At 39.7% G+C, this 21,170-nt stretch overlaps 1 protein-coding gene across 7 annotated transcripts in view; it reads right to left on the bottom strand.

The window, feature by feature from the left end:
• Nucleotides 1–21,170, bottom strand: part of ST3GAL3 (ST3 beta-galactoside alpha-2,3-sialyltransferase 3) — a 194,364-nt gene that overhangs the window by 167,075 nt on the left and 6,119 nt on the right. For all 7 annotated transcript variants that reach the window (XM_076340374.1, XM_076340373.1, XM_076340375.1 and 4 more), the window contains exon 2: nt 20,476–20,620. In XM_076340374.1, the coding sequence (XP_076196489.1) occupies nt 20,476–20,590 (115 nt within the window). In that variant the 5' untranslated portion in view covers nt 20,591–20,620. The remainder of the gene's footprint in view (nt 1–20,475; nt 20,621–21,170) is intronic.

Here is a 21,170-nt window from a genome sequence, read left to right on the forward strand (position 1 = left end):
TTGGGTTGGGAAAAGAAATAGATTAACATTGTAACCAAGACCTTTTTCTGTGTTTGGAAAATGACAGATAGTTTTAGCCTTAAAAATAATTTTAAAATTTAAAAAAAAATTAAAAAAATTTTGAAGACTATTCTCTAAGGAAGACCAGAGCCAGTCAACAGCACAGTAATATTTTCTGGATCATTTCTGTAAAGCCAAAAGTGGCTTTTAGATTTTAAAATCAGTGCATCATCCAAGAGCCACACATCATAGAGAAATCCAAATATTCTATCAGAAGGTTCTTCAAAAAGCAACTTGAAGGCTACATCCCATCTGCAAATAGCCCCAGGGGTAACAACACAGGCAGACTCCTCTACTTCTGATATCCTATGACCACCCACCATCCCCACGCTGGAAGAAGGACCATGACATTGCAGATTCAGCACAGCAAGACCAGAAATGGTGAGGTCAGGCAGAGAGTCCCTTAGCTTCTCCTTGGGATGAAGTTTCCAGACCCATTCATAGAGGGTCACTGTGAAGCTTCAGCACAAGCCATGAACTTCAGGAAACACCACCCTCACAGTGTCTAGCTGATGATCTTTATCAGCAGAGAAATTCAGAAACTGGGTGTACATACTGTTCTTCTCACATCGTGTGGAAAGCAAGGGGAGGAAGGATAAACACAGACTATATGAGCACTATAGGGCAAAAAATGCTCCTAAGCTTGATTTGAAGCACAAGCATATTCATCACAGAATGCCTGTATGAACAAGCAGCAAGGAGGAAAAGACATACAAGAGCAAGGAATGCTCTAACTAGATCATGTGGTTAAGATTACTATCCCAAAATTGAACTGTGAACGAATACACTGAAGTATAATCCAAAACTACACACCACCTGTCTTCAGAAAAAAATAAAAATAGAAAATAAAAATCCTTCAGTACAGAGAAGAGAAGAAACAAATTTGTACAACTTGCAGTAGAAAAGAACCCTATACTGCCTGATCTAGAAAGCATATCAGGGCAGGGATACACATGACAGAAAACGTCTACAGAGCTTGAAACTGAAAGAAACCCAACAAAACATGTTGTCCATAATGATATTGCTAACAAGACACTTCCACCTAGTTCAGTGTCTTTTTCTGAAGAGATGGGAGACAGCAGTCAATTGCCTTTGACCAAAGGACACAACTTTTAAGCTTCAAAGATGGTTTCATGTCTTTCCATCAGAGCAAACTCAGAACCACATTTTTATACATTCCATAGCAACAGCAACAAGACATCCAAGTATACAGCAAGTATACAAATATTTGAATCTTGGCAAGGGAACACAGTACTTCCAAGCAGACAAATGGTGTTATAATGAGTTATAGTGAGCGGCAAGCTGATCTAAATCAGCACCACGATACTGAAACCCCAAGGTCTTTGCGCCGAAAAGCATGAACTAGAGCAAAACTGCAAGCCACATTTTTCTACTCCACTCATACAGATAGAGCCTCCAAAGAAATATATTCTGGAGTACCACACTCCAAGAAACATATGCACAAGTTGTAGAGTTTTTAGAAGTAAGAATTACTAGATTCCAAAAAATTTTCTCCACTAGAAAGATTAAAAATCCCAAATGTGAAGAAAATAAGACTGAAAGAAGCCTGTCAACTAACCTAAAATACATAAACACCTATTGGGGGGGGGGGCAGGGGGGAAGAAAGTGAGGATCAGAAAAGCTTGCAATTGACTTGATTGTAGCCAAAGTGGTTTAGAGTAGACATCAGCAAAAATCTGTCTACAGGGAAAAATAATTAAGTACTGGGATAGATTGTCCAAGTTTCCATCATTAGATTTTATAGACTACTTCTGACAGATGTTGGCATAAAATGATGTTAAAAATATTGTTTCTAAAGGCCCGGAGAAAGACCTCCTGCAGTTCCTTCCAAGGTTATTTTCTACAATTTCCTATGAAGGAAAACATTTTGAGTGGCCATTGTTAAAAAATACAGCTTCTAAAATGAGTAGCAATATTTAAGATCAGATAATCAAGAAAATAAACAGTATATCAATCTACACTAAAAAAAAAATAGGACAATCAGTTTACAAATTAAATATTTACTCAAGTATCTTAGAAAGTAACTAAAGAGTTATACAACAGGAAACGAAACTGCCTTGCAGTTCCAGCTCATTCCCAGTTGTTTTTTAATGCCAGTGCGGTAGCTGGGCTAAAAGACAGAGTGCCAGGAGTACAAAAATGCTAGATAATGGCACTGAGATACATAATATAAATATGAAAATAAGTGAAATTTTAGGGGTTAAAAATAAAAACTAATTATTTTTTTAAAACTTAAATACATTTTTGGAACACCATCTCTTCCTTACCTACAGATTGACTGTTCAGGACTGCTATTCTCACATCTTTCTGCTGTTAGTGCTTTTTTAAAAAAAAAAAAGTTTCACCCATTTTTAATATCAGGACAGCAATAAGGAGGCTTCTGCCTTATGGCAGAAGACATGTTATTTTCCAATACAGCCCAAGTCCCAAGATGGTTACAATCACAGCAACATAACTTCTTTCTCAGGACAATTGCCCAGCATTCATCTAGAAATTTGAGACAATTTCAAGCCTGTCCTTTAAGAGAAGCCAAAAGCATTTGCCTTGGAGAAACAACATGGGGGAAATGAGAAATTAAAAGCATTAACTTGGATTTGCTCCTATCTTCAAGATGAAACTTCTAATATACAAGCGACTCCACGAGTTTATAATCCTGTCTGGGAGTACAGCATCCAATGTGCAATTGCAGGGGATTTATACCCCACGTGATAGCACATAACCACATTTCCCCAAACATTTTATGGGACCAGACAGACATTCCAGAGATGAGGCTTCACACTGTACAGGATGTAGGAAGGGAACCACCCAGCAATCAATGCAAAATGAAGCCTTCTGGAAATATTCATCCCAATAGTTCCCACTGGACATGGACAAATACCACAAATAATGTTTTTTAATTAATTTTTTTTATAAACTGCACACTGGCACATGCTAGGAGGAACTGATAAAAGTTATTTTAAGAGAAAATAGCTTAGAAGAGGAATATACTCACTTCTCAACCCTTACTGAAAGAAAAGAGATTATGGTATTTGTCATTGATTATTAGCTTGCACGCTTTGGAAATCTCACCTTTGAAGGACAAGTGGAGCTGCTATGAAAAAGAGACAACCATACTGTTGGTGTAGTCACTGCAGACAGAAAGACAGACAATCGCGTGCAGTGGCTAAAAGGACTCAAAAGGTAGATGAATCGGCAACATACTAGACTGTGGTCACCACCAGCCCACATCTTATTGCACAACTAAGGGAATACCTCAAGTGTTCCTATACCACAGAGTTTTGAATCAATGAAGCAATCCATGGGAGAAATTTAAACAGCTTAGTGTGGATGCCTGACTAAAAAAATAAACTACCTCAAACATAGTTTGGAAAATAACGTCTGCGCTATACCAGAAACTGCAGAACTAGCAGGAGTTGAAGAAAGAAGTCCAGAAAGTTGAAACATGACAGAATAAGCAATACAAATGCTCAAAAGGATTAGAAAAAAACCAAACACAAGTACACGAGGGAGACATTAAGGGCACTGGTCCTTTTGGATGCAACACGCTGCAGTTGCCCAACTCCCCTTGAAACTGGTTGCAAACCCAAATTTGTAGTCACTTCAGTGAAGATCAAACCTGTGTTCAACACTCCAAACATCTCCACATTTTTAGTCACAACACAGACATGCCTATCATGAATAGCTGGCAGCAGCAGCAGCAGTTCAAACGCAGCAGTGTTCACACCCAATCCAGCTATTTTCAGCAGCACTGTCTTCTCCAGAGGGAACCAATTACCACATGCATGGCCTCCCGTGCAACCACCATCTTCACAGCAGTCCTTGATGTCTGATTACACAGCAGTCTGTAATAGCCATCCTCTTCCAAATAGTTCTTTGTTATGCTGAGCTTACTGAATAGCTGAGTGCCAAGTACTCAGAGCCTAAATTAGTAGTATTGCACAAACAGCCACTGCCTTTCCTCACTGACTTTCTCATCTGTTGAGCTCTGGAATTTCAAGAGAGAGCTCTAAGTATCTTGGAATACTCCACTTCTCACACTGCCTTCAGGACTTTACTTTCTACCTACAATTACATTTATAGAAAAAAAAGTAGACATATGGAAAACATACTCAATGCCCATATCATTCTGCGAGTCCTTCAGGGGAAGGAAGTGACAATGGCCACAAGTTACAAATTAGGAGGTTCAGACTGGACGTTAGGAAAAATTTCTCTACTAGAACACCATGGAACAGGTTGCCTAGAGAGGGTGTCTGTTGCCTGAAGTCTGTTTTTCTACTCATCCCTCTGATCTATACTCCCTTAACAGTGACTACTTTTGGACTGAGCCTCTTGAGAAGCAAAAGGCCTTTGTGGTAGCAACAGCATTACCTATATCGTTATTGTATATTCAATAACATTGAATGTATGATATTGAATGTAAGTGCCCCTTCATTGATCTGGCATTTCTTCAGCAAGCTCCAATACAGGCACCATGCACCTCCAGTGCAACAAATGCACAATAAAGAGATGTTTGAAACAGAAGGTGAAATACCAGAAAGTATATGGAACAATTTAACTGACATGAAACAGTAAGAAGTTCGGGGCGGGGAGGAACCAACAAAAACACAAACCCCTCCAAATGACAATGAGCCCTCTGTCTTAATGCATCATGCCTGGTCTCTACGGAGGGCTACAGACAAACAAGGGATTGTGCAGATGATCAAATACCAGGGCACTAACACAAGACCTATGAGGAGAGACTGAGGGAACGAGGCTTGTTTAGCCGGCAGAAGACAAAGCTTTGGGGAGACAAAAGGGCAGCAGCTCTCCAGCACCTGCAGGAAGATTACCAAGAAAACAGTGCCTGGTTCCTGAAGTGTCACATGGTGGGACGATGAGGGGCAGCAGGCATAAATTGAAACAAGAGAGAGAAAAGTCTGTTCACCATGAAGACAGTGAAGCATTGGAAAAGGTTGTACAGAGAGGTTGTGCAGTCTCCATTCTTGGAGGTTTTCAAAACCTGACTGATAAAGAGCTGGTCTCACCTAATAACTGATGTTATTTTGACCAGGAGGTTGGACTAGAGACCTCCTTACGTTCCTTCCAACTGTGTTATCCTATAATTTTGCAAAGTCTTGCTCTGTTCTTAAAAACACTGAATTTTTTTGAAAGGTATTTTAAACTAGAAAGAATTGGACAGTAAGGGGCACATTAAGACTAATAAATGTAGGTGTATTTTCTCTAGATTTCTGTATTTGGACACATAATACAAGATGAAAACTGTTTTTTCCCACTTTTCACATGGTACACGTGTGTGCATACAAATGTGAGAGTATACTGCAGCTACATTTAGTAAAAGCTCTTTTTACTACTAAGCCTGCAACGATAATGGCTAAATGGGCCCAGAAAAAAATATATGAATATAAACTCAGGTGAGAGAGAAGAGAAAAGGATTCTGTTTTAAATGACAGAATAAAGAGACAGAGATTCTGCTCCAGAAAAACACTGCTTTCTTAATTTGCTACAAAAGCAAATCAGGAAGGGATTGATTGATTGATTGGTCACTCCAAATAAGCCTTAATTTACTTCTCAGAAACAACCTGAGCCAGAAGACAGTATTATTAAGCTTTTCTGAGTTTCAAAACAATGATATAAGAAAGTAACAAAGAGACCAGCATCAACCACAGACTAATTCTGAATATTTCCCAAGCCTAATTCCAAATTTAACCCTGCTTTGCTAGAATAAATCTACTTTCATCTTCAAGTTGATCTCGTATCAATAGTTACCACATGTGAACCTAACAAGTACAAAGATTAGTTGTTTTCAAAGAAATAATGTAATACATGCACTTAATCTTTCAGGTGCTTACAACATAGAAAACATTTGGAAAAGCGCAGCAATTTGGAATAGGTTTCCTAAAAGGGTAGATCTGGAACCCAAAATCATCAGATGTCAATACACAGGAATCCCTCTGTCGAGAGCATCCGCTACAAGATTAGGGCAAAAATTCACAGGAAAGGAATACGCCTCTATTTAATCATGTCTGAGGCATCCTTAAAAGAAACCTTCAATCAGAATATTTTTTTTTTCTTAGTAAGTTCACATAAAGAAGTTTAATACCTTGAAGTAAGATTCATTTTCCTTCCAAATCTGGCTTTCTAAAATCTTGGTTAGTCAGACATTCTTATTTTTTCCAACCTCTATACAGATACTAAATTCTTTTCTGAACCCAGATAAATTCTTAGACTCTCATCGTAATTTCTCCTCAGAGTTAAACATTCACAACACTATCTTCTTAATCACTTTTTAAAAAAACCAAACAAACAGAAAACTTTGCCATTCATTTAGGGCAATTTTACCAAATGTTTCTAGAAAAACTGAATTATTTCCCCATCTTCTTAACTCATTTATGTTTTAACTATGCTTTAGGGGTGCTTTTTCACACAACACCATTAGTTTGGGAAGCTCAATACCATGGGAAGATGGTACGAGAAGCTTATATATAGGTTTGAAAAGTAGTCAGACAAGTTTATGTCAGAAAATCTTAGCAGGCACTATTACATGAAAAGACAACACATCTATCTCAGGAAATCAAAGATCACACATTGCAGGAAGATAGGAAAGTGGGATGGGAGAAACAACAGTAAATGCTAATCCCACTGACAGTTTTCTAAGACACCACGCTATGTGGACCTCTGGTCTGACCAGACACAGCTGTTCTTACATGAGACTGTTACCCGTGACAGAGGGGCAGAACTTACCCATACAGATTTTGCCATGAAACATTAAAGAGAGATACAACAGATGTGCTTCTTAACACAAACTTGTCTCCCCAAAATTTTATTTTGCTTCTCTCTTTAAAGTACGTGAAATTAACAGCAGTAGTTGTTTTAAAAATTATAAACATGTCATCATCACTTGGCAGAGGACTTCAGCATTTTTTGGTCTTCAGTTCTCATATAAATTCTACCTGATGAAAAGCAGTTCAAATTATCAAATGTGTCTTTCATCCTTTATTCTCCTTCTCTGCTTCAACGTCTGCAAGAAGGATCTCAGAATTAGAAGCATCCAGATTTTCACCACAGCACCAACCCATGAGATAAGATTACATAGTTAAAACTTTTCTTCTTTCTCCTCAACTAGCAAAAGTCCTTTAAATAAAATGAGCTGTTCTGTAAATAATTGAAGTAATGAAGCCTGGTTTCCTAAGAATTTTAGATTTGTCTAGATGTTCTTCCCTCTGCAATAACACAAGCATGGTACTCAAAACCTTACATCCCTGTGTAATGTCTCCCACTCTCCTCAGATTCTTTGGGCATACGCATAATTTCAACCGAATTTAAAAAAAAAAAAAATTCCCGCTATTAGGATAAGGCACTAAAAGACCTCCTGAATAGGAGTGTCAGGAGGCAAAACCAGAAACTTGTCACAAGATAGGACTTGATCAGATTATGAAAATAGCTATTGGCAACAGTAGTGGACTGGATATGAATAGCAAGGTTCCTCCAAATTAAGTTACTCTAAAACCAAATGACTTGGTTTTTTTAATGTAGTATTTACTGAAGTTCACCCAGGGAATGGCAGCTGCCACTTTGTAACTGCAAAGGAAAGAAGAATACTGTGCTTTCTGGTTTGTTTGGGGGTTTCGTTTGTGGGTTGTTTTTTTAAAAATAATATTTATTCAACTTGCAATAGGTTTTGACGTGGCACGGGAGTGCTGGTGGGGGGGTGAAGCAGAAGACATCTGCTGCCCTCACGTGGTACCTGCAATAACCACACGCTTCAACAAGCCACAGCCTTTCAAGCTTGACCCTTCACCTGCGTGGCTGCAAGAATATTTTAACAAAAATACTGGTTTAAGCATGTCAGCCTGCCTGGTATGGATTAAAAATAACACTTCCTAAAAAGCTGGAGGGAGAGGGACGAGAAGGCCTCTATTTTCATACTATATCAGTTTCCTGGTCCAATTCGCTATACAAACAAGTTTTCCAGCATATCTGAATGCAAGCCAGAGGAGCAGAAGCTGCTTAGCCATGGGCTCAGCAGAAATTTTTCCAGTACAGCAAGTCCAGAATTCATTTCACATTACCTACCCTATCATGTTATTTAGTCTTTACAAAGCTTAAAGCATTTAACCAAAAAAAATTAGATCAGAGAACCAAGCAAAAAACTTAATTCCTCAGGAAAAAAAAAAAAAAAAAAAAAAAAAATCACAATATCCCATGCAACTTTCACTTCAAGCATGAGACACAGTGTGCCTTCTAAAAAAAAAAAAATCGTTGCTTATAGAAACAGGCAAGCACAAAACAAGAAAGAAAAAAAAAAACTGCTCACGCAGGAAGAGGTAATAGGGATACCGTAGCAGACAGTTCCAGGTACATTATATAGACCTCTCAGGGAGAAGAGATTTGACAGTAAATATCACACGTCTACTAAACACTTTCACACAAGCGTGAACAACTCTTCAAATCCAGCTGGTCTACAACACAAGCAGCAAAGCGGGCTGCGGAGTAAATTGTCCTACAGGTTTTGTCGAGCTCTTCCAGGCAAACAATGGAAAAATTCAAAATTAATCATACAGCTATCTCAAAGATTTTTATAAACAGGTCCTTGAAGAAAGAAACCATCACAAGATTAGTTAACACCGTGAACAGGGACAAGGATAAGGAAAGCTACTTATGGGGTAATTCCATCCCTGCAAAAGCACAAACACATGACTGCTGAGCAAAGTATACTTATACTAGCATAGCATTATGTCAAAACCAGCAATTAATACACAACAACCAAGAGGGATTTTTTAAACCTTCTGGCTACACTGTTAAGTCTTAAATAAAATCAAAGCAGCCCTCACTTCCTGAAATTACATTGAAGTCTGCAGAAAAATTTCTTATCTTAGTTCTTTTTTATGCTACAAAGTTTGCTAGAAATGAGTGAACTTCCCAATACCAAGTTTTTTGTTCTTCACCTGATCATTCCTCTCGCTTCTCAATTGCCATTTTCTGAAGCCATACTTACAGTTAATCACAAGAAGAAATTCTGCATCTGCATCAAGGCTGTATCAGAAAAGCAGCAAATCACTAGACAACAGCAGATTTCTCTAGTCCTTCATCCATCTATCCTTTGAAGCAGGAAGTGTAATTTGCATAGGAGAGTACATGATAAAGAGTACTTAGCCCTAGTTTATGAGCTGTTTTTAATTCTTCTTAAAAAAAGAAAAGTTTTAGTAACTACATCAAGAAACTTAAAGCATTCAAAGGTCAGGAAACACCAACCTAAAGGCAGTCCCTTCATAAAACGGCACGGTCTCTATTCACAGAAGCACAAATTATTTCTCAAATAATACAATATGCTGTAATTCTAAAACTAACTTTGTGGGAAACAAAATATGCAGCAAGCAGAAGTAATACATTATTATACAGTACTGAAGCTTTCGTATTTTTGTAATGCAACTAAGGCCTATTTTTCAATGTGCAAACTTGTATTTCAGAAGTTTAGAAATATTCAAACTACATCTGAAGCATCCTTAAATATGAAGCCAATTTAGAAAGTTCAATCAGAATTAACACATTTTTTCACTAGAATTCAGTTTGCAGTCTTTACATTGTATTAACTCGGGCGTCTGCTTCTAATGAAGTACTGGACCCAAACACAAAAGCTCTGAACTCAAATATATAGAAATAAATGTTATAATGAATCATATTTAAAAATAATAAAAGCCTTTCCAATGTTCAGATAAAGCACTTCTAAACAGAGGTTACAGCAACAGTGCTATACAGAAAAAAGCAGCATTACTAATTTCCTAGCAGTATGATGGAGAACCACCTATGCTCTATTTGGAAACTGATAGAATTGTGCGGGGCAAGTCTCAAAAGGCAGAAAAGTCTTAGCAACTAAATTCACAGTAATTAGATTTCTAATTATACCTAGAGCATTAGTGATTGCTACGGTTAAAACTGCCTGAACTGTTCCATTATTCCCCTCTTTTCAAAAGCTGAGTTTTTCATCCTTTGAGCAGAAATTCTAGAAGCTTAGTCTGCACCTGAGCATAATTTTTTTTTTTAAAGTTTAAATAGCAGAAAAGAGAGTTCTGTGTTTGAGTATGGAGAGCAAAATTAAACTTTTCCATTATAAAAAAATATACTACCTTCAAAAAGAAAAAGGCAGTTGCAGTATTAATGCAGCTGGCAAGCATGCAGTACGGTGCCTTTGATGTGGTGAATCTGAACGTTGAAAAACCCCAAACCAGCATCCACAACTGTTCAGGTTGTACGCTTAATTCTTAAGGCACTTCCACAGTTGCATCTTAGGCAGCTTCTAGCAGCAACTTACACTAGCCACATCATACCCTAATTACAGTACCTACATCAAGCCACCAGCACTGCCCATGCACACCATCACCAGTTTTGTTATTATCAATACAGTACTTTGAAAGACTGTTGTGTTTTTACAAATATCAGCAGACGATCTCTGCCCCAAGCAAGCAACTTCAGCATATTACTGCTCTCCTGAACTACACAGATGTAGAATGCTTAACTACAGGAGAGCAAGCCTCATTTGGCCAGCTGGACGCTAGATCGAGAACCTTGAGACCTTTATTCTATTCACAGCTCTGCCCTTGAGCTGCTGTGTGACACAGAATAATTTCACTTTCCTGTGCCTCAGCTTCCTCTGCCTTCCTGAGTCAAGTCTATTTAAGTTATGACCCTTCATCCCAAGAAATGTGTCTCAGCACATTTTTTTTTATTAGGGTCTCTAGACACAATCACAGCTGAAAAGCAATACTTACATATTATTAAAGCCATTCTGAGATTGACTAATTTCTGACAAAGATAAAAAGATGCAATTGCACTTATAAAGTATTAACTTTGTCAACATTTCTTTAGAGTAAGCCTTCATATGTAGGAAGCCATCAGCTACTTACCTGTTGGGAAAACTCAACTTCTATTGATTTCTGTGCCATCCCATTTTCACTACTTCTTTTAAAGCATACATGCATCTGTGCATAATGTTTTGAACAAACAGAACATGCACACTCACTGTAGCTAGAAAAGACACGGGTTAAACTTTTCTGTAGTTACACTGTGTTAACTTTTTTTGTTCCAGGAGCTATTAAGAGGCATACTTACTGCACTGTTGCAGCTCAGATGAACCTCACATTTAATCAGTGTCCCTAACACTGAAATCCACAGCTGCGAAAAAAATGACATGCTGTAACAGGGACTGAGTTAAAGTAGGGGAGATCCTAGCATCATCTGAAAAAAGTTAAAAGACAAGCAACATATACGTTTATAAGCTCTTAAAAATGGAATTAGCTAATTTTAACAGATTCTGATTTTTCTTTTTTGGAACAGAGCAAGAAATGCTAAATTCTGACCCTCGGAGATATATATATCTTGGATTGTCTAGGCATTTGGTTATTCAAAATACCAAGAACTGGTTAAGAAACATTCTGTAGTTTCTGTACCTGACTAGAATTTTGGCACTATCCTCACACGCTATTACTTCCTCAAGAAAGAGCAATATAATCATGTGGTGCCATGAAGGAGTAACCACTTGAAATCAGCTATCTCGGGTTCAAACATCAATTCAGCATATGCATACACAGTACAAATTACTTTTTGCTTGATGCCTGGGTGCACAATTACATTTCTCCTGAAGTGCAGAAGAGATACATAATTCATACGGAGCTACACCTCGTGACCCAATTGTACTTGTCCTTGCAAGTCATACCCAGGCTTGGCTGTTTTCTTGCCTCAGCCTGACACTGTGATGTAAAGCCAGACTGTAATGAGAAAAAATGAGATGTTATAGTGACAAGAGCACCAAAAAGGTTGGCAGAAGATAACAAACTAGGAAAAATTTCCTCTGCAAAACATCCCTAAGTGTGATAGACATGGTCAGAATCAGTACTAAGGCCACGGTCAGAAGATCACAGCAGCAACAGCTGTCCAACTCGAGACAAATCACCTATTAACTCCTTTGTGCCAGAAGTTATTGCCCCAACAACGTCAGCAGAACTGACGTGAAGCAGAACTGAAATGGGCACAAAAGGTGCCCAAAGCCAGCCTGCCTGTATTAAAGCCGATGGAGAAAGTCTGCGTGATCTATTCTATCAAATGAGTGATAGGGTGGAGCTGCCATTAAGGCTGGTAGTATCTTAAGGCACAATAGCCATTGCTGCAATGGCTACTGGTCAGAGGTGCACACTTTGTGCACCACGGGGATGTACAGTGACAAGATGGAGGGAAGGCAAAGAACCACTCACTAACGCAGATGAGACAGTCCTCACAGGGAGGTATTGTTTCCAGCTGAACTCATTGCTAAGGGGTTCACAGTCAGCTGAGATGAGTAAGTCCTTTCACCCCTGAAAGCACTCAGCTGCAGAGCAATTGCTAAGAGAGGTAAAGTGCTTTCACTGCATTGTACCTTCCAGAATACGGAAAGCTGCTGACTTTGACCTCTGAAAAACTGTATCGGAGGACGCAGCATCGGCTGCATGTAAGACACTGAATGCTGCCCCTTACGAACACTATCCCAGTCCGCCTATCAAAAGTCGCAGGAACATACCCTTCCCAAACTTGGTGGGGCCAGGGAGAAAATGCACAAGAGTCAAGCAAGTGAAGCAAGTGAAACACTAAGTCAGGTTAAGGTCAACTGAGCGAAACAAATAAAACCATGCTCTGTTTTAAACCGGGCAAGTTCCTCAACTGCACCTATCAGCTAGCCACACAAATGGAGAGAGGGGGAATATAAAGGCTTGAACAGGGACTCAAACAGCAACAAGACTGCTGTTGTCAAGAGAAGCAAGAGCACCTTACTATTTTAGGATGCAAAACTAAGGCCCAGCTGTGTGTAGGGGGATGGAGAAATATTCTTGCACTTTGCTTTTCTATCTTGCTAAAAAGTCAATATTAGCTCAGAACTAAAACAGTAACCCAGGGCTGAAAAAGCTAAAATGAAGACAGAATAAAGATGAGTACAAATACAGCATTACAGCCACTCCTCGATCCACAAAGTGCTTAGGGTGCTATGCTCTTAATGCCCTTCACCAAACCTGCCTCTATAGGTTCCTAAAGCCTGAAGAGTGTTCGGGGAGTTTTCTTCCTCTGGAGAAATCCCAAGGACGAAGCAACATTATGCTTGCTCCCTCCCCTCAACAGCTCTGTCACGCATCATTTCTCATTGCTCCAGCAGAGTTTTGTCCTGCACTGTTAACATTACAGCAGCACTAGAAATTCCTGGAGAGACAGCAGGGTCCCTAGAACAGCAAGGTTGTAAAGTAATGTTGGGTATTTCACTAAATACGCAGTAACAGGTCAGAAAAAGATGAAGCATTTCATTCCCCTATTTCTTTGGCCTACCTTGTGAAGCACTGCCTTCTAAAAGACAGAGAGGCACTCGTGATTTTTTTTTTTTTAATTTCGTTTTTAACTCTTTTATAGACCTTAAAAGTTCTGATTCATATTCGCTGACTAGACTGTCTCTTCTGTCCTGGTGGCAGGCAGGCAGCTGCCTCTGGTGGAAAGGGCAGGTAGTTCTGTGTGGTTGCATCAAAAAGCCAGAGCAAGAGGAATCAGGAACGTACACATCTGTCTCCAGCCAAGGGAAAAGTGGCTGGCACAGTTACAGCTGTGGAAGATACTACCACAACTGAATGTCCTGAGTTGCAGGAGTTTAAATTTAGCCATGCTCCTTATTCTGGCAGGTTAACCCAGAGCACAAAGTAACTTGAACAGCAGTAACAATTTCTGTGCACTAAATCCATTTTTCTGTGCTCTGCACAGATAAGAGAATCATCCACCATAGTTAGTACACTAAAGTTTTCAGTTTCAAGCTGAACACAAGTGGAACAGTTCAGCCCAAAAGGAGAATTCTTAGAAAAGTTAAGCTACTTTAACAGACAACTGTTGTTTTAACTCCTATTTTTGCATCTTTGTTTCTAATATTCATTGCTGCCTCAATAACATTACTTCCTATTTGGAAGTTATTTCAAAAAGTATCATTGTGATCCTCAAATCCCTGAAGCATCTGAAAAGTAGCAAAGAGAGTCCTTGAATCTGTAGCTGGATCCACGTTATGAGAACTTTCTAAACATTTGTTCTCAATTTTGGTGCAATAAGTACAGCACTAACACAGACTACAGAACAGCTGAGTAGATGAAACAAACCTTGAAGTTATTAGTAACTCAAATATTAGTGAATTCACAATAATCAATCTCAATGCCATTCCCAGTCTCTTCCTGCAAAGCAAAAAAGCAACGGTTTCAGGAAACTTATACTGCTGCGTAATACTGTCCAAAACAGTTTTTTAAAGAAGCTAACGCACACAAGGTTAAAGTCTCTCAGGCTTTTCAGCCCAGAGAGCAGCAGCAACAGCAATAAAGTCTACCGTAAAGAACACCTCCCCCCCCCCCCCCCCCCCAAGGCTAAGGCCATAGACAGACACAGAGCAACTTAAATGGTTACCATCACCATTTGCTTGCCACCCCTCACAACAGGGGTATGAGTGCCTTGTAATTCTACAGTAAAAAAGGATACACTCCCTCACCCACCTAACCATAAATTCAGCCAGCTTAGCTCAAACCACTTTCATCAGAGATTTATGCTCCCAATGCCAAGTTGAGCTGGCCCAGAGATGTTATGTTTTATAGGAGCACTCCTGCATTTCCTTCTTCTGGCAAAGGCAAGTAGGACAGTAACTCCCAGAGATGAGGGTCTGAACACGAAACTATTACATGCCTCTCTCCACAAAGGGGACAAGTTTGTCTCCGTTGCCTAGGTGCTCACACACCGACTGAATGTTTTTTTCATTTGTTTTTCATTAAACAACAGAATGGAAAGTAGTCAGATGTCAGTGTATGCAAGATCCACTCCCTTAACGTAGAACAAACGACACTCCCAGTAACTCAAGATACAACAGTTGTACCCACACTACATACCATCACACATACCATGAGGCTTTAGCCACATGACAAAGAGCATGCACGTTCCAAACCCTTGTTAAAAGATCCATTTCTTCAGTTCATTTTTAGTCCCTAATACAAGAATTGACAAAAATACCATTTAACTTTGAAAGAGAGAAATCAGTATTTATATTAAAGATAAAGGTTTGATTGCTTTTGATTAATTTAGCCTTTTTTGCTGCAAGACTGGTTTCCATGGAAATGCAGGCAGGCTAAAAACCTGCAACCAGAAGTGAGTCAGTTTTGCCTGTTTATGTCTCCTCAGTTTCCATGGAAACAGACATTAAAAAAAATAAAAAGAATAAAAAGGATAAGGATCCTGAAATACCTTCAGAAAATCTCTTCCCAGAGCTTTATCTCTTTGGCTGCCTTTCCAGAATTAGAGTTGAAAATAACACGGAGCAACAGATGAGAGAGTAGTGACTTGATTTCTTTATGAAGACATTAACAGAAGATACCTGGAGATGTTTCAAAAGCCACATTCAAACTGACAAGCGCAAAATCTATAGCTACAAATTGTATTAACTTAGGTCTTGGCAAAAGTACCTAGAGTAGAGTCTATATTTCTTTAAATTAATTCAATGCTAATGTAGATAGAAATACAATAGAGAACAGGAAAATGGCATCACACTGTCCTTGTCCCAAGTATATTTCAATACTTTGAGGGGGGGGGGGGGGGGGAAGCACTGCCTTGGGGAATGAGTCCGATATTTCCATAGCCAGGACATTTTTTAATGGAATCATTCCTTCCTTACAACACATTCATTTTTAAGTTGCAAAATCAGCTATACACATACCAGGTTAAGTAACAAACATCAGTATTAAATTGTAACATGACTATATTCTGTCCTTCAGTTATGGGTAAAAATGCATGCCTCCGAGCCGATAAAGCAAATCTAAGAGGCACCGTCAGCAAGACTCCTTCTCCCATCATACTTTTCAAAGATAATGGGGCACGTTTCCCTGTGCCGTCTTCTTCACACTCGTACAGATAACATCTTCCTTCCTCCTCTGAGCCAAATGCATCAGGGAAGGTGGAAGGGATAGGACAGGGAGTTGTTAGGAAAGAGGCTGCAGTGCACGTCTCAGACCTTCAAAACCTGCTCCTATCACTACCATTACTATGTAAGAATTCCCTGACAACTCAGCGTCCAGAAACACAATGAACAGAGTTATGATTATCTGCTGCTGCAAGGTCCTTCTAGAATGTACAGGACAGCTAAACTTGATACCAAACTTATTTCCTTTTTTGTCTCCCACATCACATTATCAGTTCTACGTGCTTAGCACACCTCCATGCAACTCAACACTCTTAATCAGAGGGCTGCGGCATCTGTCATTATTGCCCGTCTGCGAAGAATGTGCAAGGACGGCGTACATCTCTTGCCACTATTGTCAGAGACTGAAGCTGCATTACAGAAATCAGGAAAGAAAGCAGAAAAAGGAAAGGTTACCTCTGTCCTAAACACTGCTCATATACTCCCAACGATCACCAGAACTCAAAGGCCCTCCTGCATTCACACAGTTTCACACCCCACTTTTTTTGCACTTTGCTACTGCTCTGAGCACTAACAATATATTGCCACCGACATGAAACAAGGCTAGGGGAAGAGTAGCCAGCCATGATATTCACTAAAAGGATGAGAGGAGGGTAGCAGTCACTGGAGGTTTGTCTTGAATGGAAGAAGCAGTTGAACGTAATTCAACCTTAATTAGTTCACATTAGCCAAATTCAATCTATTCTTGTCACAGGAAAGATAAGCCTTAGAAAATTAATTCTTTCCTATTCTCCTTTGTATTTTGGCAAGCTGTAGAGTCACACGGTAAGGAGAACAATCTCTCAGAACTCACTAAGGCATCACTCAAGGAGGACAGATTTAAAGTTAAATGGAGATGGTAAGAGAAACATTGACGTGCATCTTTCAGTCTATTCAGAAGTTTAGCCTCCTTTCTTGGAGATGTCAGAAGTACAAATAAACACATTACTTTGACTATTCATTTACTTTAGCAGCTAAATACACAAACATTGAAGTCTCAGCATGACTAGATTCCTTACAGAGTTAGCATTCAAATTCATCCGTAACAACGACGTACACAGGCATTTTCTAAAACATGAAGTGAACAAACCACACAAGCAGGAAGTAAGCAGATCAAACACTTTTCACCATACTCTATGGCAAATTTGTTTGTGTCTGATATTAAATACAGGTGTCAAGTTTACTAAAACCAGTCTCTGAAGAGATTGCAAGGGTGTCGGATGTCAGGATCAGCTTAGTTTCATGCCTCCTCTACCACAAAGAACAGAACAGAGAAAAGATGAATGTGACTACTGAAGCTAGGGAGTCACTATTATAGAATCATTGAATCATAGAATCATTGAGGTTGGAAAAGACCTCTAAGATCATCGAGTCCAACCGTCAACCCAACACCACCATGCCCACTAAACCATGTCCCTAAGTGCCTCATCTACACGTCTTTTAAATACCTCCAGGGATGGGGACTCCACCACTTCCCTGGGCAGCCTGTTCCAATGTTTAACCACTCTTTCAGTAAAGAAATTTTTCCTTACATCCAATCTAAACCTCCCCTGCCGCAACTTGAGGCCATTTCCTCTCGTCCTATTGCTTGTTACTTGGGAGAAGAGACCGACACCCACCTCGCTACAACCTCCTTTCAGGTAGTTGTAGAGAGCGATGAGGTCTCCCCTCAGCCTCCTTTTCTCCAGGCTAAACAACCCCAGTTCCCTCAGCCGCTCCTCATAAGACTTGTTACACAGAATTACTTATTACACAGAATTACTTATTACACAGAATAAAGACACTGGTCACAAGAAAAGAGAAAATAATTTAATAAGAAGATTAACTTACACATAAAATCAATAATCTTAGATTATCAGGCACCCCAAAACTAACACATCTAACTTAGTTTTGCCTTTGGGGACATCAGCATTATCGTATCAATCTTAAGGAAATTTACAAGGTCACACACTGAATTGTAATTCAGGAAATAAAACCACAAACAGCTATCAAGCACCACCTGTCTTGTGCAATGAACTAAGCAAGGCTCCCCTTCAGAAAATAGAAAGTATAATTGCACCATTATACACTGTATCATATTACACATGCTCAAGGAAGCCTAATCATGGTTAAATGAGCAACTTTAATTCTGTCATTTGTTAACTTCCACAAGCTTATTTATAGAAGCTTAACATTAACTCTTCATATCAAGTTTCCCAATGTGGGCTTTTAAATTTGCATTTTAAATCTGCATAAGTTCCTCCTGTGTAAAATTACATGATAAATAAAACATTTTTTGATACATACAAAACTCTGAAGATCAACTGAAAACTGGTACCACCTTAACTGTTTTCAAAAGTAATCACATAAAATTTTGCCCTTTTACACTAGACTGCTGTTTACACTAATATTTCAAGGAGCTTCATCTGGTGTTTAAGACACAATCCATAAAAGTGTCTAGAAGAAAAGGAACAATGGTACAGCCTACATCAATTGTGACAACTGATTAAGATCAGTAAGCTAAATCTTCAAACTAGCATCATTGCTTTGTACATGTTGAAGAAGCTTAACGCAAGCACTGCAACTTCCAAGAATAAACGAAGAACACATTTTACACACGATTAGAAAAAAGGAGACACAGACCTAACAAAAAGTCTGTGACATCACCTCACAGTGCTCCTAATCAGAACGTCCTGGGTACCCAAAAGCAGCCAGTACTCTCAACAGAAATTACTCTAACTAGGTTGCAACTTAAAGTCATCTTTCCAGGTGAAAGTGTTCCATTTATAGAAATCCACAATGTTTGCATACAGATTTGTAACACTGCATCGCAAGGCACAGTTACCACAAAACTCCCCAGGGACTGACATGGCATAAGATAACAAGTAGCACACAAAACTAAGGCACAAAATCCAAAGAGGTAAAACCTGAAGAAATTTAGAACCCACCCAGCACCTTCGTATATGGCACATAAACACAAAGCTTCTCTTCCACATTTAACAAAGTTCACATACAAGTTGTGGCCTGAAGGGTTTCTTTGCAGGCCTTGGAAAGTCCCAACACAATTGCTGGTGGTATGGAGGAAGTAAAGGATGGCAGGTGGTATAGTTTCGTAACAGATCATCATGTAGTAGCAGATACGGCAAAACTATTCTTTTAACTACATTCTGTACTTATTTTCATGCAGGAAGGATTTTCTATACCTCATTGACAAAAGTGCTAGTTTTCAGGTCACAATCAAGATTTTTGACTCCCTCTCTGAGGCACAAACCTGAAGAAACAATCCCTGCTCAGAAAGACACTGTGCATCTCCTTTTACAAATTCAGTCTTCCAATACCTGTTCTAGTACAAGATACCTTAGCAGTCTTCCTGTCAAAATCACTGCATCAGTGCAAATATTATATCCAAGTCATCATTTGTCATCACGCAAAACTTCTTAGAGTGTGTAACAACAGATACGGAGCATGTAGAGATAGAAAAATATTAAGTTTAATAAGCATTGCAGTAGAAACCTCCAGTGGCATGCACAGAAACGCAGTACAGCAAAGATGGAATTTGACCGATGGCTTTGGTCAGACAGAAAAAGAATCCTTCTGGATCAGTGTTTCTCAGCTGCTGATCCAGGGAGCAACGGTCGGCTGTAAGACATCTGAAACAGCCCGTGGAACAGCTGCAAAGAAGGCTGGCTTGTGTTTTGGGCGGGAGGGGGAGAAGAGGGAATTGTTTTCTTGTTTTTATATTTTCAATAAACAATTCTCACATGCAAGCAAGAAAGCAATCAACAGAAGCAAAAATAAGAGCAGTAACTGGGCAAACAAACCTCAGCCTAATTTGTATCTCACTGCAACTAAAACCTCCTATGGCATTACCACACAGTACAATCCTCAGATTGTATTCAATGAGGTCAGATGTCTCTTTCAACTTAAAAAGGTTGAGAGACATCATTTTAGATGACAGATAGTTGGCAGATAATAACATGGAAGATAAATGGAAGATGAGGATTTCTGAAGGACAAAGTAAGATGATGAGATAACCAGCATATATGATTATAGAAAGAAATCAAAATCAACCAGAGAGGAAAAAAACCCCTTGTCTTACATATTTTAAAATATACGGAAAGATCCAGGGAACAAAAGCCTCAGCATACAAACTCTGTATTTTGACAATTAGGCATCATAAACACAGAATATTCTAAGACCTGAAGTCTCTCATACTAGTGTGAACCTGCTTTTGTACCCAGTAATAAAAGTAAAGCCATAAAGAGCATTAGGTAATCACAAATTCAACCCCTTAAGTATACTAAAAGCTCCAGCATTTGATTGGGCTTAATCACATCCCCCTAATACTACTAAATCAGAACCACCTCAGTACTATTGCAACTATTTAACAGACATTTTAGGGAGCCCAGAAACAGTTACACGGTGGTCATACTTACTTGAATCCTCCCATCTGAGAAGGTGCAACTTCCAAGCAGAATAGTACAGAAATCCCAGTACCAGAAAGAGGCAAAGAGCTAGCAGCAGGTTACGCATAAACACCAACAGTCCCATCTTCACATTAAATCTGCTCTTCTACATGACCTGAGAAAGAAAAACAGGTTGAGGTTGGAGCCACCTTCTCCAACAGTCATCCTTCCAAAACACGCAATGCCATACCCACAATAACACACAGACCCCAAACCGTGCTCTCCACAAGGTAAAACACACCAGTTACCCAAACCACATGAGTGAAATAAGAACTACCACCCTAAGTAGCTGCCTTTGCTTTGTCACAAGGGTAAATGCCGTTCCGGAGAGGCAGGAGGGCACCGCAACGCTACGAAAGGTCAGCAGCCCAACTCCTTGCTTGCACTTATGCCCCAGCCCACTTCAGATAATCACTCCCAGAACCGCCACAGCCGAGGAGGCCTGGCGAGCACCGCGGTCCTCCCGAACACGGGAAAGCCCAGACGCGCCAGAAAGCAAACCCACAGCGCCCAGGGGCTCCCTGGGGGCGTCCCACGGACAGCGGGGCCCGCGGGAGCCCGCCAGCCGGCCGGGAGCAGCGCAGGTCCCCGCTGGAGCCCGGCGGGAGCCCCGGGCACGCCGCGGTGAGGAGGCGCGCTGCCCTGAAGCAGCGTCCCCGGACGGC

Source organism: Aptenodytes patagonicus, chromosome 5 (genome assembly GCF_965638725.1).
Source record: "Aptenodytes patagonicus chromosome 5, bAptPat1.pri.cur, whole genome shotgun sequence".
Classification (NCBI taxonomy): Eukaryota; Metazoa; Chordata; class Aves; order Sphenisciformes; family Spheniscidae; genus Aptenodytes; species Aptenodytes patagonicus.